The 18,554-nt window shown below is 45.8% G+C and overlaps 1 protein-coding gene across 1 annotated transcript in view; it reads right to left on the reverse strand.

Moving 5' to 3' along the window:
• Positions 1-309: 309 nt before the first annotated feature.
• Positions 310-18,554, reverse strand: part of SLC22A23 (solute carrier family 22 member 23) — a 344,725-nt gene continuing 326,480 nt past the window's right edge. Inside the window, exons 8-10 of the mRNA XM_029590553.1 lie at positions 16,233-16,265; positions 14,332-14,455; positions 310-3,534 (exon numbers count right to left, since the gene is read on the reverse strand). Of these exons, the coding sequence (XP_029446413.1) occupies positions 3,177-3,534; positions 14,332-14,455; positions 16,233-16,265 (515 nt within the window). The 3' untranslated portion in view covers positions 310-3,176. The remainder of the gene's footprint in view (positions 3,535-14,331; positions 14,456-16,232; positions 16,266-18,554) is intronic.

Raw genomic sequence — 18,554 nt, forward strand, 5'->3', positions numbered from 1 at the left:
AACAGATACATTTTTATCCAGAATTTGTGAAGACAGCAAGGGAGTCCCAGTCACTCTGCCTTTCCCACAAAGCACACACATCAGCAACCTTTGTGCTCTTAATATTTTTTCTACATCTGCTACAGGGGTGCCTTGACATTCACAAAGTTCATAAAATGGCACTTCTGCTGTCAGTTTGGTGACAGGAGTTTGACTCCAGGCAGTGGCAACAATTAAGTAAAATACTTTCATTTTTCTTCTGCTCAGCCAACCCCTTTCCCTCCCTCCCCCCCCCCCCCAATAAGAAACCCCTAAATGGCAGCACACCACATTCTGATTTTTCTGTGGCTGTTTATTTACAGCATTTGCTTGACTTTTGCTTTTTTTTTTTATATGTTCTTCATTTGAAATAGAATGTTCCATTCAAGAGATTGAGCTTCAAAGCCCTGCTATTATTTTCACATTTGTGTTTAAATGCTGAAAAGAAAAACACAACCCTGAAATTTAATACCATATAAATCACTTTCTGTATGCGTCTGCAGAGTATGAAATGACTGAAGGCTCATGGAAGTAGGCGAGTCTCGGTGGAGAGCACATTTCTGAATGCCTTCCCTGCTGAGCTGATTTGGAAGCTGTGGTAAAAGGCATAGTCCTTTCCCCTTGTAAATCAGAAAGGAGACATGATTAAGGAGCACATGGTGTGACTGGCAGGTTATTAAACAGCTAACAGGCAGCCTTGCTGTACAAAGTGTTATGCAGGGCAGACTGGGCAACTGAAGCTCTGTATTAATGTATTCACAACCTGCAGGTCCTACAGCACATTGTACAAGTCACCGGCTGTTGCAGCTCTGAGTAACCACGATTATTAACATCTCAAGATTTTCAGCTTTCCATAGAATAGGCTAAAGTGTAGTCCAGTCAGACATATAAACTGTTAAATGTTCCATCTTCAGGAAAGTATGCTAAACATACAGTTTGCTATAGAAAGTAGCAAACCTTTTTTTTTTACTAGATTGTATGTTAACAGCCTTCTTTCATCTGACATACTTTAAAGGATGTGGACATGGCTTCTCAACATGTTTTTGTCCATCAGGTCTGTTTGTAGTTTAAGGCCAAATGCAGGAATAAGCCTCTACAGCTCAATCTCACGACTTTACACAAGCAGCAGCTATGGACATACATCAATGCCTGAAGACAGGCCTAGAGCTGTCAGAACAAAAGGATTTTTTTGTTTTTTTTAAATAAAAATTTAAAAAGATCTCTCGTTTGGTGTCTTTACATGCTACGAATAATTATCTAGAGCAACAGTAATCAAACTTTTCCATTCAACCCAATTTATCATTCCAACAAGATCAGAGAATCCACCCCAATATTTTTTTCAAAATCCAAGGCACATGTGCAGTTCTCATTTTTAATGCAATAAACTTGATAGCGTCTAACAATATTCGCAAGCTGCTGGTTTTATGTTCTTTGTGCTGATATAGTTGCGATTGTGGTCACTATCTTGTGATCCACTTGCAAATCTTCCAGGACTCAGACTTCAAGAACTGCATTTTCACATTTCATCACGTTTCAACTGCTCCAGACCGTAGGCCACTATCTTCCACCATCAATAGAAAGCCCTGGATGTTAAGAATACCACCACTACTTCCAGTGACAGTGGATCTCATTACCAGGCTGACTGGGAATGCGTGGCTTTCAATAATTCATACAAAATAGGGAAGAGTGTTTTACAAATTTGGCACATGAGTACTACACACTTGTAAATATCCTCCCACATAATGCATAATCTACAGTTGCAAGAAAAGAATATTCTAATTTAAAGTCAGGACCAACACGGTATAAGAACAATTCGGTTTTTGTCTTTTTTTTTTCATCAACACAAGCTAGACCACAATTGAACAGAGAACTTTTGGTAAATTAAACAGGAACTGCCATTTTATTTTCAAGTGTTTGCTCAAGTAATCCAGGAGTCCATCTCCTTGTCTTTTATTGTTTGTGCATTTGAATGAAATATTAAAACTTTCCGTATAAGCTGGTATGGAATGGAAATGTGCTGCTGCTGCTGCTGCTGCCGCCCTTTACGGGGAGCTCTGGGTGTTTCAATGTGCGTCCACCCATTTCCCCCCCGTTCTCTTCCATATGCCTGAAATCAACACTAATGAAGAACTCAGGTATCAGACCACTGGAATGGAATCTACCACTGCCACGCTCATTCCACTCTCTTTGCCAGGAGCAGCAGAATGCTACACTTGTACTTTTAGGAGACTCTGGTTTAAATTATCTTTTTTTTTTTTTTTTAATTACTATTTTCAGATTTAAAATAGGATTTGCTAACTTAAAAAAAAAAGCCACCTGGTTCTCCCTTTCAGATACGGCATTCTTCCTTGGATCAAAACATTTCTAAAAGAAACCCCACGCTGCAGGATTTATTGAGGAACACAGATTCTTTATCACCAATTTACTTACTCTGGTATTATTTATATAATGCTTATGGGAGCTTTGTGTGTATGAGGGAACAATCACTGACTGCAGGCAGCCTGTCAAAAAAAAAAAAAAAAGGCAAAACCTGCCCTTTCTTCACACTAAGGAACAGAATCCTTCAAATTCCACAGGCTATTGTAGAAAACAAGTCTTTGTATTTCATTTTATTCATTTATTTATTTTTTTAAGGGGATCATGAATCTACTGTATGTCTGGAAAAGCTGTATTTTCTTCTGAGGCGGTGATGCTTCCTGCCATACACAGTCACTGCAGGTAACCCTGGGGAGCCCGAGGAAGTCCTCTTGGTGGGACCCACAGTTGATCCAGTATAGCTGATCCCTTTATTTATTTATTTGCATCCCGATGGCTTCATATTACCCTAAACAAAAGAAGGAGCTAAACAATGGGCTTCCTATGAAAAATATAGTGAAAATAAATATAAATCATTCATAAAAGAACACATGAAGGGTTCATTTTCATTCACTTTTCTTTTTAGTAGTATTTTTTTTTTTTTTTTTTTTATCGTGGGGGACTATTTGTATGTGTGTAACTTTATCCAAACAGTTTTTCATGACAGTTGAAGTCTCCTACGGTAAAAGTGGCTGAGCAGCAAGATTCAATTCTCCCTCCCCCATTCACTAGTCTGTAAACCTGTGCAAATAAAAAAACCAAAACCAAAAAAACAAAAAACAACCCTTTAAAAGCCTGCCCCGTTATGCAGACTTCATGCCGTTGGCTGTCACGTTCTCTAACATGGCATCGCTCAAGGCTGTAGAGTCATGCAGGCCCGAGTAATCTTTGAGCTCCGAACTTGTTAGTAAAAGGGGCTGCTCTCCTCTCTTGTGGGGCAGGAGAGGCTGCCTGGTATAGTTTTCACCATCAGCAATGTTCTCAGGCAGGTTCTGGTTCCTGCTCTCAGGCAGGAGGAGGATGCAAATGATGCAGATGAGGGTACAGCAGGCAAAGATGATGTGGTGCAGAAAGTACCCTTTCTGGTTATGGAGTTCCATGATGGGTGCCGTCAGCATGCCAAAACCAGCGCTGGCTAGAACAAGGCCCAAGCCGCCACCCCTGAAAGAAAAATAAATAGAAAGAGGTGGGGAACCAGCAATCTTCAAGGCAATCTTTTACTGGATTATCTTGGACTCAAGGAGTCAGTAGCCCAAGCAAGGGATCCTGATGCAGAGTCAGAGGATTCATACTAATAGGAACTCTTCTAGCATTCCTTCAATTTTTCTCCACCTTCCATAAAATAGGCCATGTTCTAATCTATAGTGACCAAATGCTGATCAAGAACACACCACTTTCAGAATGTATTTTAGTCAACCAGTATGCGGAGCTTAGTAAGTCTGCACCGTTTAACTTCAGTAGCTCCATCAGCCCCAACTAGCCTGTGAATCGTAAGTCTTTCCCACACAGGACACTGAAAATACATCTTCCCTTGGCAGGGTACAACTGGACTAACCACCTTTTTCTATTCTCTAAGGGGCACGATGCAATATCATGCACGCAAAAAGGGGCAGATTTTAAAACCTGCGCGGGGGCGCAGATTTGTTCGCGCAATCCCGCGCAAACAAATCTATGTCCGATTTCATAACATGCGCGCGAAGCCGTGCGCATGTTATGAAATCCAGGGTCGGCGCGTGCAAGGGGTTGCAGAATTGTGCAACTTGCGCACGCAGAGCTGCGCAGCCTGCCTCCGTTCCCCCCCCCCCCCCCGAGGCCGCTCCGAAATCGGAGCGGCCTCGGGGGGAACTTTCCTTCCGCCCCCTGCACCTTTCCCTCTCTTCCCCTACCTAACCCGCCCCCCAGCCCTACCTAGAACCCCCCCTTACCTTTGTTGAAGAAGTTACGCCTGCCTTCGGGAAGCCTGGAAGCTCAGGCCATGCCCCGCCCCTGACCGCCCACGCCCCGGGACATACGCACGTCCCGGGCTTGCGCGTGCCACCTAGCCTACGTAAGATAGGCTCAGCGCGCCCAGGGGGAGGCAAGGGTAGGTTTTCGGGGGTTGCGCGCGTATCTTATGCCCGCAACCCTTTGAAAATCGACCCCAAAATGTGCAAGTTAGACGTTTTTTGAACGCCCACACATCCCCTTCTCCTGGGCATGTCCATGCCATTGAGCACCCAGGAGAAGTGGCTGTGCATGGGTTAGGAAAACGGACGCTCAGAAAATTGAGCACAGCTATGGGTTAGGAGAATGGAAGCTTGTAAATTGAGTGTCCCTTTTCCTAACCTAACCGCTGTCAAGTGTTTTGTTTTTTGTTTGCAGCTTTCTGTGGTTCTTCCTGCTTAGTATAGGAATGATGTTAAGTAGGAGGAACAAGAAAAAAAACCTAATTTTTGCTTTTCTGAGCATGGCTTGGGGTGCCTCAAACCTTAACACCAGCTCTGGTCTGGCGTAAATTTTTTAGTGTAAAAATGTGCCACCGGCTGCACTTTTTTTTTTTTTTTTTTTAAATCAGGGGTACTAGCTAATAGCCTCATCAACATGGCATTTGCATATGATGAGCGCTATTAGCTATGCGCCAGTATGGATGTGCGTTTTGGACGCACTAATCCAGATATTGCATTGGGTGAATGTCTTAGCGCGGCCAATCACGTGTTTACCGGTGTGCTGAGCTTAGCACCCGATATTGCCGCGGCCCCTAAAAGTGCCTAGTGTGGCTGATGAGATATGTACACCCTTAAAATGCAATACTGGAGAAGCAATTTTCTTCCTGGCAAAAGTCCCTTACAAGGTAAAACTTAAAACCTACTTATCTGACGTTTCTGCTGCAGACCAATATCAAAACCTCAGCTCACCTGCCTGTTTTATTCCTGATTAGTCTTTCCTTTTGACCAAAACCTTAGATTGACTATTTTTGCTATTTTAAATTAGGTGTGTGCACAGGGCTCCAGATGGTCTCAGCTAGGGGGGGGGGGGGTTTCCTCACTTTTTCAAACCTCCAAAACTAAAAGATTGGAAATAACCTTCTTGGGTTTAGAACCAGCAACTTTATGACCTAAAAGACATCTGATCTACTGATCAGCTGTTTGCATATCTATTCACAAATTCTGTTACCTTTCCCATACTTCTTTAACAAAGGCTCCAGCCCAAGCACAGACACATCAAATATTTTACTTGCCGAGACCCAACAAACTGCCTTGCATTCTACTGAGTCTCCATTATTTCTAGCACCTGAGACCATTCATTGGGTCTGTGGTCTACAACCAAAACACTGAGTCTGAGGATTATTATTAAATATATTTATTAGGGATGTGCATTCGTCCTGATTTTCCCAAAATTTCAGGAAAATTCGTTTTCGGGGTTAGTGCACGCTAATGGGGAGTTAGCGTGCACTAACCCCGAAAATTCGGGGCGGCCAAAAAAAATCGGCCCGAACTGCGGGAAAATGAAATTTCCCACGGCGGGCCGATCCAAAAGGTTCGGCCGAATCACATGTCTAATATTTATATAATTGCCTCCCTGATCTTTATAACATCACTGAAGGTGGTAGACAGCATTAAAAATCAAACATATTAGTAAATATAGGAAATATCTCAGTCAATCCTCTAGCACAATTGTTTTAAAGCAGTTACAATATTATAATGCTAGAACGCTATACAGAGAAGACACTGCAGCACCGCTGTGGTGTCTAGTCCCCGCAAACACTAAACGATGTCCACTCCAGAAACAAAGACCCCAGTGCAATAAAGTGCACAGTTTTGCACATAGAACTGTACTCCTAATGCAACAAACATTCTGTGCACAACCTGGAGTAAAAATGTGTGCAGAGATTAGCACTTCTCCATGCAAATCTCATGTTAATCAAGGCATTAACCACTATTCCCCAATGCTGAGAGGTGTGCGGCTTAAATCATGTTTTCCTAACACTTGAAATCTAACTCCCTGTCGGAGGTGGAGTAGTTTCTGGGGCTAGGATTAGTCAATGTGACTGAACCCGGAGTCTGTAATATCGAAGCAGTGTATGTGGCATTTATGTGCATAAACTATAATCTTGTGCGCACAATTTTTATGCACAGAAATCATGTTTTCCCTGCACACAATGAACATAAACCAAGTTTTATGACCCCTAAATCCTGTGTGCAGAAATCATGCTTTATAAGCATAAAACCATAATTTGTGTGCATTAAAATGCAATTTATGCATGCTATTCCATGTCTCTGAGATGCCAATTAAGTCTATGTCATCATTCACTGCTATACATTTTAATTCTCCCATCTTACTTCTTAGACTTCTGGCATTAGCATACAAACATTTCAAAATTTGTTTTTTGTTTGTATCTTCATTCTGCTTTTTAATTGATAGGGATAAGTTAGAATTTTTTAGCCCAGGTGAGTTTTTAGTTACAGGCACTTGGACTACTTTTCTTATTATTGGAACCTCACTGTCGGGATGCCCTAATTCTAATGCTAATATATATTGATTTCCCACTGTATATAGAACAATTACTGCTTTTTTAAGCAACCTTCATAAGGCACAAGGTTCTAATGCGGCATTAGTATCCTTGAAGATACCTCCCTCTGAACCATGCGCTGCTGAGCGATTGCTTTCCCCTTTGTTCTTGTTTAAAAGCTGCTCAATCTCCTTTTTAAAGGATAGCGCCAGCAGTCTGGTTCCACCCTGGTTAAGGTGGAGCCCATCCCTTTGGAAGAGACTCCCCCTTCCCCAAAAGGTTCCCCAGTTCCTTACAAAACTGAATTCTTCTTCCTTGCACCATCATCTAATCCATGCATTGAGACTCCGGAGCTCTGCCTGCCTCTGGGGACCTGCGCGTGGAACAGGGAGCATTGCAGAAAATGGAGGTTCTGGATTTAAGCTTTCTACCTAAGTGCCTAAATTTAGCTTCCAGAACCTCCCTCCCACATTTTCCTATGTCGTTGGTGCCCACATGTACCACGACAGCCGGCTCCTCCCCAGTACTGTCTAAAATCCTATCTAGGTGACGTGTGAGGCCCGCCACCTTCGCACCAGGTAGGCATGTTACCAGGCGATTCTCACGCCCACCAGCCACTCGGCTGTCTACTTTCTTAACCATCAAATCACCGACTATGACGCCAACCTAACCCTTCCCTCATGGGCAGTAGGCCCTTAGAGAGACATCCTTGGTGCAAAAGGACAATGCACCACTTGGAGAGCAGGTCCTTGCTACAGGATCCTTTCCTGCTACACCAGGTTGATGCTCTCCCATCATGAGACCTTCTTCCTCCAAGGCAGCACCAGGGCTGCCAGTCTGAAGTTGGGACTTGGCTACTATGTCCCTGAAGGTCTCATCTACTGGCCCCCAAATCAGGTACGGAGGACAATTTGGTGGTACCACCAACAGATTTAATTGGTACCCCTGCCGGACGATGAACAGAACCCACTGATCCAAGGTTACACTGGGCCACTCGTATGTGAAGAACTGCAGCCTGCCCCCGACTGGAGGATCCATCGCCCTGGGTATGGACGACTGATTGATACTCTCTGCGGCCCAGTCAAAACCCCGTCCCTGGGTTTGACTGAAGAGCTGGCTGGGGCTTGGAAGCTCTCTGCTGTCTGGGACAGCCACGAGAACTCTGATGTTGAGGATGGGATTGAGGAGGCAGAGGATAGTACTTTCTTTGGTGAAAGGAGGACTTTCTGGGCCCCTGTCTCAACGGCCACCTGGAAGAGGAGGGGTCCAAAGTAATGGCGGAGAGTTACTGGAAGGTCTCATGATGGTCCCGAAGTTGAGTCATAGTGTCCCTCACCCTCTCTAAAGAGATTCTCTCCTGTACACAGCACGTCAGCGATTCGTTCCTGTACCTCCAAGTTGGTGATCCGTGGCCTGCAGCCATGCCATTCTGTGGGCGCAGATTCCAGCTGTACACACTCTCAATGCAGTCTCAAAAATATCGTAGGTTGCACAGACCTAATGTTTTCCATACTCCAAACCCTTGCGCACCAGCAACATAAAGGTGATTGCGACTGTTGAGGCAGCTACTCAGCCACCTCCTGCTCTTGCTTCCAGATGTTCTGTGAATATTGTCTCATGTAGAGCTGGTAGGCTGCGATGCTGGCAATAAGCATGGCGCCTTGGAACACCTTCCTCCTAAGAGCGTCCATCGTTCTGTGATCCTTCCCTGGGGATGCCGAGGAGTGGGTCTGGATAGTGCTTGGCCCTCTTGAGGATGGATTCGACCATCACCGACTGGTGGGCAAGCCGACGCTTATTGAATCCGACAGCCTTCTGGATGAGGTAAACCCCACCTGCCTTCCTATTAAGAAGAAACACTGTGAGGTGGTGCTCCCAAATCCTCAGTAGCAACTCCAAAAGGATCTCATGTGTCGGGACCACCATGATCTCCTTAGGAACCTCTACAAACTGAAGGATCTCAAGCATCTTGTGCCTGGCATCCTCCTCCGACAACAGCTGGAACAGGATGGCCTCTGCCATCAACTGCACAAAACCTGTGAAGATTAAGTCCTCAGGCGGAGACTTCCTTCGCTTCTCTGGAGGAAAAGGGTCTGACAGGAGACCATCTGAGTCCTCGGAAGAAGACTCCATTTGATCATCCCCCTAGGGGTCATAGGGACCCTCATCCTTACTGTATGTCTCAGGGGATGGATCCCTAGGTGCTCAGCCAACGTCCAGAGATACAGGCACTGATCGAACTGGACGGGGGGGGGGGGGGGTTATATGCCTCAGTGATCCCGCCAGCCTTGGTGGAGCTTCCTCCTCGGAGGAACTGGCGATGACCACTGTATCAGTAGGTGGCGGTCCCAGTGCTCCACTGGGCACCGGTGCTGGCACAGGAACTGCCTCCTGCTGGGTTGGTAAGTCACCAATGAGCACACAGATCTCCAGAAGTGGTACGAGAATGGGTGGTACCAGCTCCAGTTCTGTCTGTGCCATGAGACCGTGGCCCTGCAGCTCCCACTTCATCACCTCCTTGAACATTGCTGATGCCAACACCGACTGGGAGGAAGGAGGTGGCCAGATCTCTCTCGAACCTGCAAGGGGGGGAGATCAGCAACTGGCACCAGGACCGTTGAGGACCCCGGGCATTGATGGAGGACTGGTGCTCCTCACCACTGGGTCACTTTGGAGGCATTGCGGCAAAAGCCATGCATCCCCGTACCCGGCACCATGCAACAATGGGGACCAGTGCTGATGCTTCTTGGTCTTCCCATGATGCTCGGCCTGGTCTTTCCCTGGTGCCGAGGTCGAAGACAATGAACCTGTCATCCTCAATCTGGAGAAGGATTGACAGTGGTTGGTCTTTGGTGCCCCATTCATTGGTGACCTTGACAGAATTGGCTCCACCGATGTCAATGGCAAGGTGTCCATTGGTGCGGCTCTGAGGTCCTTAGATGCTGATGCCACCAATGCCGACAGGTTGGACTTCTTTGACCCAAAGAAGTTCTCCATCTTGTCAAGTTGAAGCACATGTCCCTTTGGGGTCATCTGGTCACACAAGTGGCAACTCCGGACGTCATGCGATGTCCCCAGGTAGAGGATGCAGAGTTCATATGAACTGGTGACTGAAATGGTCCGCAGGCACTGGCAGCATTGGTGAAAACTGGTCATGGCCATGGCAGAGCAAAACAAAAGGGCCAAAGGACGGAAAAGTGACAGTGGGCATCGGGGGATTGACTGTGAAACAAAACTTACCCAAAGACGTCGAAAACCCTGACTGGGGACACTACAGGGAAGCATTGAAAGGGACTCAGCGACGGAACAGAGGGAAAAAAAATTGCGAAAACGCAGAAAAGGTTTTCCACTAGGCCAAAGGCCAAAATATTTAAGAGCTTAATCAACTGCAAGGCTCACAGCTCCATGGAAAAGAAGAGACTGAAGAAGAACCCCGTGTGGACACGTGGCATAAGGCATGCTGAGCATACTCAGTGTGCCTAGTCATAAGTTTTCCGCATCGGGCTCCATCTGATGATGTCACCCATGTGTGAGGACTACCATCCTGCTTGTCCTTGGAGAAATCAGAGTTCCTACACTGTTAGAAGTTAACCTAATTTGGCACCCCTATGGATTGGCCACTAGATGTCACCTAGTCCCTGTAGAAAGAAACATCTAGCTAGAGGGAATATGAGTTTACAGCTCCTCCTCTATATGGTAGATAAATGGGTGGACTCTGCTATAACTAGGGGAGTAGGTTGAGATTCACATAGAGAAGGGAGTTAGAGGAGTGAGGAGCCCTATTGGAATGGGTCCCTTTCATTTGGATGAGATCTACAGCTTCACCACAGATAACTTTAAGGAAAGACACCTGCCTGTGCACTCCCTGCCAGGCCAGGTTTTAATGTACAGCCGATTCAAAAAAACCCACGGGAGAGCCAGCGCTCCGTGCTGAGCGCCCGCTCTCCCAACGCGCGCCCAGGTACCTCTCCTGGGCGCGCGATTATGTACTTAAATTAGGACCTGCGCCTCCTTATTAGCGGAAGTGGCGGCTGTCAGCGGGTCTGACAACTGATGCTTAATTTTACCGGCGTCTGTTTTCGAACCCGCTGACAGTCACGGGTTCGGATAATGGACGCCGGCAAAATTGAGCGTCCATTTTCGGCAGGGTCCATTATCCGAACCCGTGACTGTCAGCGGGTTCGAAAACAGACGCCGGTAAAATTAAGCATCAGTTGTCAGACCCGCTGACAGCCGCCACTTCCGCTAATAAGGAGGCGCAGGTCCTAATTTAAGTACATAATCGCGCGCCCAGGAGAGGTACCTGGGCGCGCGTTGGGAGAGCGGGCGCTCAGCACGGAGCGCTGGCTCTCCCGTGGGTTTTTTTGAATCGGCTGTACATTAAAACCTGGCCTGGCAGGGAGTGCACAGGCAGGTGTCTTTCCTTAAAGTTATCTGTGGTGAAGCTGTAGATCTCATCCAAATGAAAGGGACCCATTCCAATAGGGCTCCTCACTCCTCTAACTCCCTTCTCTATGTGAATCTCAACCTACTCCCTGCAGGGTCAGTATCCCTGGCGACTAATAGGCTCATCAACATGAATTTGCATGTGATGAGCGCTATTAGTTTTCAAGACTTTGGACGTGCATTTCAAGGCGCTATTAACCCTTTCAGTATAAGGGGTAATAGACACGCATCGAAAACGCGCGGCCAAATGGGTGCTGAATCGGCTTGAATGAGAGATCAAGAGAATTTATTAAGGATTTGGACTGTGTTAACAAATAGATGCCTGAGTTAGTCTGGAGCTCTGAGGAAAGATTACTCTCCTGGATCCAGAGACCAGGTCACTGAGCCCTGTTAGCAATCTTCCAATGTCAGTGAAGGGTATAGGGACAGTGGGCTCAAAAGATATTGAAAACAGTAAGTGAGATACCCTATCTATAATGAGGGGAGGTTGTTTACCCCTTCTTTCATGTTGAGTGATTTAATGCCTTCCCTTCTGGGAGGCTCAGAAGAAAAACCACAAATAAGAGATTGAGGAGCATCAGAAAAGACCCTCAACAGGATCTTCGAATGGCACACAGGCACAGGTTGGGACACGGTGTGAAGTCTGCTGGATTCAAGTAGAACTGTTAAAATTCAACAGGAATCTGTCACAGCCTTTGACCCTTCAGGAGTAGGGAATCACTAATCTTTCACTTATAGGGAATTAGGATTTCCTTGGGAACCTGGAATGCAGCACTTACACAGAGAAGGAAAGGGGACATTCATTTGTACAGACCTTTACATCACCTGGACAGTGATTATCTTTTCACTAAATCAGTAAAGTTAATTTTGAACATCCACTCCTGTGTCCTGCACTTATTGTCCTGATCAGCCTCAGAATTACCTTAACCGGTGGCACACCAGAAAGGAGGTCACCTCACTGCCTGGGCCACAAGCATCTGCTTTCCCCCCCACAGAAAAAACTCACCCCCCTGGGGCAATATGAGTGGTAGGGACTTGTGGCAAAGGAAAATAGCCCTGGAAAATCTAAATTCTTTGGTGAGCCCTTAGAAGAGATGCCCCTCAGAAGGAAAGGGTTACACTAAGAAGCAAAAACCTTGGGCATATATATATACGAGCGAACAAAATTATGGAACTTGCAAGTCAAAAGAGATTGAGCATAGGGCAGGTTAAGCATCTCACGTCAGCAAAGGACCTGGGAAACGTGAGGTTTCACAGCTCCGCTCCTGCCCCACCGCTTCCCTTGGGTGGGGGGAACACTTACTTCCTCTCTAGCTAATGTAATTATCCCTAAATTAGACCAGAATGTAGGATCAGCAAGTACAAGGCCATTTATGAATGAAGTCTTTGATTTGTCAGAATCTAGTCAGCAAAATACAGAGAAGATGGGTGGGTGTGAATAAGTGGGTCTTTCCCTGCTAGAATCAGCCACAGGTGCTTGCAAGTCCTCTGTGGGCAGCCTGTGGCAAGGCTGGGTGGCGCCATGGTGGCACAGCCAAAACAAACATCCTGTCCCAGCTGCAAGTGCCACAAAGCATTCCTAGTTACACAAGAATATTGGAAAGATTTCCACAGGTTCAGGGATGAGTGAAAAATGAAAGAACAGCTCGCCTGGCTAAGAAAACAACTATATTAAAACTTACTTTTCAATTTAGCCCAATAAAAATCAGTTCCCAAATCCTTAGAAATAAAGAGCTACTGAGGAAATCGAAAGCTGAAGGTCACCATTGACGTAAACCCCTCTGCATAAAGAAACGTTTTTTGTGTGTGTGTGTGGGGGGGGGGGGGGGGGGGGGCCCAAGGAGCAGTTTTCTCCTGCTCCTTTTTGAGTTTCCAGCTTAATTAGAATCAGAATTAGCATCTGGTGCCATACGTCTTCATTCATAACCCAGGCATCTTTTCCATTCTTTATATCACCTCTCAACTCAAGTTCAACCATTGCGGTGGCAGTGTTCAGCCAGGGGCCATAAATCAGGATTCCCCTAGATCCCAACTAATCAGGCCCCTGAGTCTGCCTGCAAACAGGCCGATACAGTAAAAGTTGCGGGACAGCGGGCGAGCGCCCACTCTCCTGTGCGCGCGATTCAGTAAAAAAAAATTATTCAAATTAGGGCCCACGGTAAAAAGAGGCGCTAGGCACACTAGCACGTCCCTAGCGCCTTTTTTTTGACAGGAGCAGCAGCTGTCAGCAAGTTTGACAGCAGACGCTCAATTTTGCCGGCGTCGGTTCTCAAACCCGCTGACAGCCACGGGTTCGGAAACCGGACGCTGGCAAAATTGAGCGCTCGGTTTTCAACCCGCGAGCCGATTTTTTAAAATTATTTTTAACTTTTGGGACCTCCAACTTAATATCGCCATTAAGTCAGAGGGTGCACAGAAAAGCAGTTTTTACTGCTTTTCTGTGCACTTTCCCGGTGCCGGCAGAAATTAACGCCTACCTTTGGGTAGGCGCTAATTTCTGAAAGTAAAATATGCGGCTTGGCTGCACATTTTACTTACTGTATCGCACGGGAATGACTAATAGGGCCATCAACATGCATTTGCATGTTGCGGGCGCTATTAGTTTCGGGGGGGGGGGGGGGGGTTGGCGTGCGTTTGACGCGCTATTATCCCTTACTGAATAAGGGGTAAAGCTAGCGCGTCGAAAACGTGCGTCCAAACGCGGGTTAACAGTGCGCTCCACCGGAGTGCACTGTACTGTATCGGCCTGACTGTGTTGCCACCGAGCAATGGCTGAGATTTTCTGCCCTCCCCCTGAGGATGTGGATGTTGCCCCTGCTGCACCCCCCCAGCCAGCCCAAGGAGCAAAATCCTGGCCTGAACTGAATTCACATCCTCTCCACGTTGACCCAAAAATTAACAACTTCTCATTTTCCAGTTTGAGCTTTTATTGACCTTCTGGAAAGCAAACTATCATACAGAAATAGCCAACTCTGAAGGCCCCCGATCTCTCCGCGTCCAAACACTGGGTTGTCTCTCCTTACCTAATTACTGTTGGGGTAATTTCAGCGCAGAAGAAAACGCTCAAACTTCCTACTGCGTGCGATGCAAACATCCCCACAATGGAGAAGGCTGTGGAGAACTTGTCCTTTACAGTGTCACTCATGCCTAAACACAATCAAGAGAGAGGCGCGTGTCACTTCAAGTTTTCTTAGTGCAGAGCAGGCAAACACAAGACCAAGGTCTGGAGAAGGCCATCAGACTGATGACCTCATGCATCTTTTAGCTCCACTTCTACAGAAGAGACCGAAAGCTCTCACTCTCTTCTGACAGAACAGGCCGTCACATGGACGGTGACATCAGGCTTTGTTTTCTTTACACCAGCTTTTATATCCTGAAACAAAATTCCATTAGTATGACCAGGCAGGTCCCTTTTCTTGGGAATTTTCATTTGTTTTTTTTTCTCTCTTTTCAAATTGAAAGCAACAGCTTGCTTGTGTCTTGGCCTCATTGTTTTGTTTGTATTTCTAGGCCAACTCTTGTCCTAATTTAGTTATAATTTGACACACTCAAAACATAGGAACATAAAAATTGCCATATTGGGTCAGACGGAGGGGGCCATCAAGCCCAGTATTATGATTCCAACAGGAGTCATACCAGAAGGTGCAAGAATTGCAACTCCCAATACAGCTTTCTCCCCTCTTGGTTTTAAACATTTCCTTAGCCAAATTTTCTCCTCGGTTGTTTTCAGTGGGGGTTTTTTTTTTTTTTTAGCTTGAATAGGTTACTTTCTAATAATTTATCTGCCAGTTTCAGATCCACGGCCGGCAGTTTTCCACTTTCACAACAAGCTTGCCAATGTGGAAAGCTGCCTTACAGCTATAGGGTGCACAGCTCCAGCGCCATGGAAAGAGAAACCAGCTATTACCATTTTCTCCAAATTAAACTTGTGCCATAGGAGACATCCACATCCCTCACAGCCCTCATATCCAAGGAGAGGGACCGCATGCCACACATTTACAAAACAATCACGCACTGCTCTCACCAACAAACATCCTCCTGCCTTTCACACCCACTTCTAGCCGCTTGAAAGTCTGCGTAATTTAGATTATTCGGTTCCAGACTTCATAGGAAGTGGTGGATGCGTTCTTCGCTTTGCGAGTCACAGAAATCGGAAGCATATTTTTTGGACTTTGGGGGTGCAATCTCTGAAACTTGCTACAATTTCTCAGGTCCCTTTTAACAGGAGAGTTAGACGCATGCCTGTTTCCTGGCTGCTGCTGCTGTAACCCGGGTTCATTCTCCTGTCCATTATCACAGCTGGCTAAATGTGAAAGTGAGAGTGCGTGTGTTTAGCAAATTGTAACCATACAAGGGAGACCCCCATAGGCACAATCTAGGATGATACAGGCATTGCGGATCCTGCCTGGAGGTAAGACGTGGACTTGTAGAGCTTGAGAGGTCCCTTCTAGTCATGAAATCTCTCTTATCCGTATGCTAGCAAGAGGTGAGGAAAGAGATTCTCCCCTTCCCACCGCTCCACCCAGGGCTGATCCTAAATGGGTGTGGGGCCCAGGGTGAGTTACAGGAGGGCACCCCACCCCCACGAAGACTGAAAAATTGGGAAGGGGGGGGGAGATTGAAAAATGGAAATCAGATTGGGATGGGAGTGGTGGGGAAAAGATTGAAGGTTTGGGTGGAAGGAGTAGTACTTGCTGCCTGCTGAAAGTTTCCCAGTGTTGCACAGGCTGCTGCAGCTGCAGGCACACAGGAACGGGAAATGGCGTTGAGCAGAACGGGGAGGGGAGCTGCCATGGTGCACGGGGCAGTCACCCTAAGGGTGGCCCAGATTCCCCCAATACCATCATTCCCAACAGAAATAACACATTTACCCTTCCAATACATTCATTGTGATGACACACAAAATAAAATACTGTACAAATACCTGACTCTGGATTCTGACTGTACTTTCCAATCACTGGCTCCCGAAGACAGGGGTGAAAAAAAAACAGAGAAAAAAAAAGAATATGTTAATAGAGCAGAAATTGCGGTCAAAAGTGTAGTTTACTTAGAGCAAAGTCCTTATCAGGAGTATGTCTCTTTCTGAAATCCTGCAATATGATATATGCAGTTCCTATCCTGTGGACAGAATCAAACAGACAAGAAGAAAGCCGCATTCTCTGAGACTTGAAATTATTACTCAGGCAAAACAAGGCTCCTCTATATGGGTAATGACTTAAAAAAAAAGAAATAAATGCAATGCAGGCCAAGCTATGCTGTCGTCCTGAAGGAAAGAGCACATGGGGTTTGCTTGGAAAATAACCTCCCCATGCTCCTTAAGAATGCCACTTTTCTTCTCTTACTGCATTTCCAAAGCACTCTTTTTTTTTTTTCTTCCCCAAAGTGACTCAATGCCTGGGTCTCTAAAGTTGTGCAAATGTATGCCAGCAGCTGGTGAATAAAATGTTAAGCGATGCTGTGAACTTGGCACTGCCAAGGTCTCTGGCCCCAGAAATCTCCAGTGTACATGGAATCAGGCAAAGTCACCAAGGCTGGAGGGGAGAGATGGCCTTAGGATTCTCCACACGTTGGCTTTGTTGTCGACGTGTCTCCATCTTTTTAGCTTATCTTTTCTTGCTCTTGTCTCAATAACTCACTTTTGTCTTTGGGTTTTGTTACGCTGCACTTTTGTGCAATTTGGTGGAGCTCGCTTTGCAAGAAGGCGATGAAAGAACATGGAGAGGTTTACCCTTACTCTGTGATCAATATCCTACTGGCAACTATTTCACTTTAGTGTTACTAGTCATGTTCATGACATACGGAATATTTTATCTTTCTGCTAGATAATGCTGGACGTATTTAAAGAATGGAATCTCAAAAAAGAGCTTTCAATGAATGATGCACATGTGGCTGGGCATGTCCAGAGTAGTCAAATACATTATTTTGTCATCTCTGGACATAGCTGGCATTTCCCTACATGTTCTAAGAAGCTTCTTCAAAGAATATGATTTCTTATTTAAAATCTAATAGTACTGTCCCACAAGTGGCTCTAGGGAAGCATATACTATAAATTTTCATTCCAATCCCACATCCTTACACAGACTGGGTAACATAGCCACCCCATCCTCCTAACCCAAATAATACAGACAGTTTTCTATACCAGTGTTCCTCAAGCCAGTCCTGAATTACCCCCTAGCCAGTTGAGTTTTCAGGATATCCACCATGAATGTGCATGAGAGAAGGCTGGCAACACTGGGGACAGCATGCAAATCTCTCTCGTTCATATCCATTTTGGATTCCTGAAAACCTGACTGGTTAAGGGGTACTCCAAATCAGCTTGAGAAACATCAGTCGATGCAATCTAAAGACGAACTATAAACGATGACAACTGTTGGATGAAGTGGGTTTAAAATGTCACCATCACCCATCTAAATAATGTCAGTGTTTATCTCCCCCCCATCACCCCCCCCCCCCCCAAAAAAAACTGTTCATAAAAGTTAGGTGCATCACAAGTATCACTGACATACAGTTTAAAATGCTTAGGGGGCATCATTACAAAAAGTGTTCCACCAGAACCATAGCCTCTTGTCCTGGGTCTCCACTGCTATGCACATATATTTAAAAAAATAATGTTGTTTATAACGAATCAGGTGAAAAGATTTCTGACAGTAAAGGGAGCATCTATATATAGCAGCACTGGATTCAGATTTCATGCAACTTCAAACGGTCTTTATTTATCCAGCCCCGGTCTGATGCTTGATTTTTGGGGGGGCGGGGGGGAACTGGATCGGTGCGGCTGAATGTTCTTTTGTGGCCTCCCTGCTAATTGAAAGAGCGTAAGAAGCATGCTTCAGTGCTTCCTCTGTTTTACACCGACGGCACTCAAATGTATGCCATTCACAGAACCGTTTCAGTAATGAGCTGGATTTCCAATACAACTTTAAATGCTCTTCTCATTTAACTCAAAAAAGTATAGCCTGGCTCATTTTTTCATGGACTGCATTAACAACAGACCACAGACAGGGTCTTAAAGCATCATACCCGGGGGGAAAAAAAAAAAGCTTTAGTCCAATTACGGATCACCACCCTACCAAGCAACTCCAAGACTTGAGCGACAGACACGGATAAACCACAGAAATTAATTCCACTGCAAGAGACAGTGACAGTGAGCTCTGACTGATTTGTTGAAGGTGGCCCTGAAAAAAACCCCGACTTGTACTGCTTGCTGCCTGGTGACTTTCTGGAAAAGCTAACATGGGCAAGAGTC

The sequence above is a fragment of the Rhinatrema bivittatum genome, chromosome 2 (genome assembly GCF_901001135.1).
Source record: "Rhinatrema bivittatum chromosome 2, aRhiBiv1.1, whole genome shotgun sequence".
Taxonomy (NCBI): Eukaryota; Metazoa; Chordata; class Amphibia; order Gymnophiona; family Rhinatrematidae; genus Rhinatrema; species Rhinatrema bivittatum.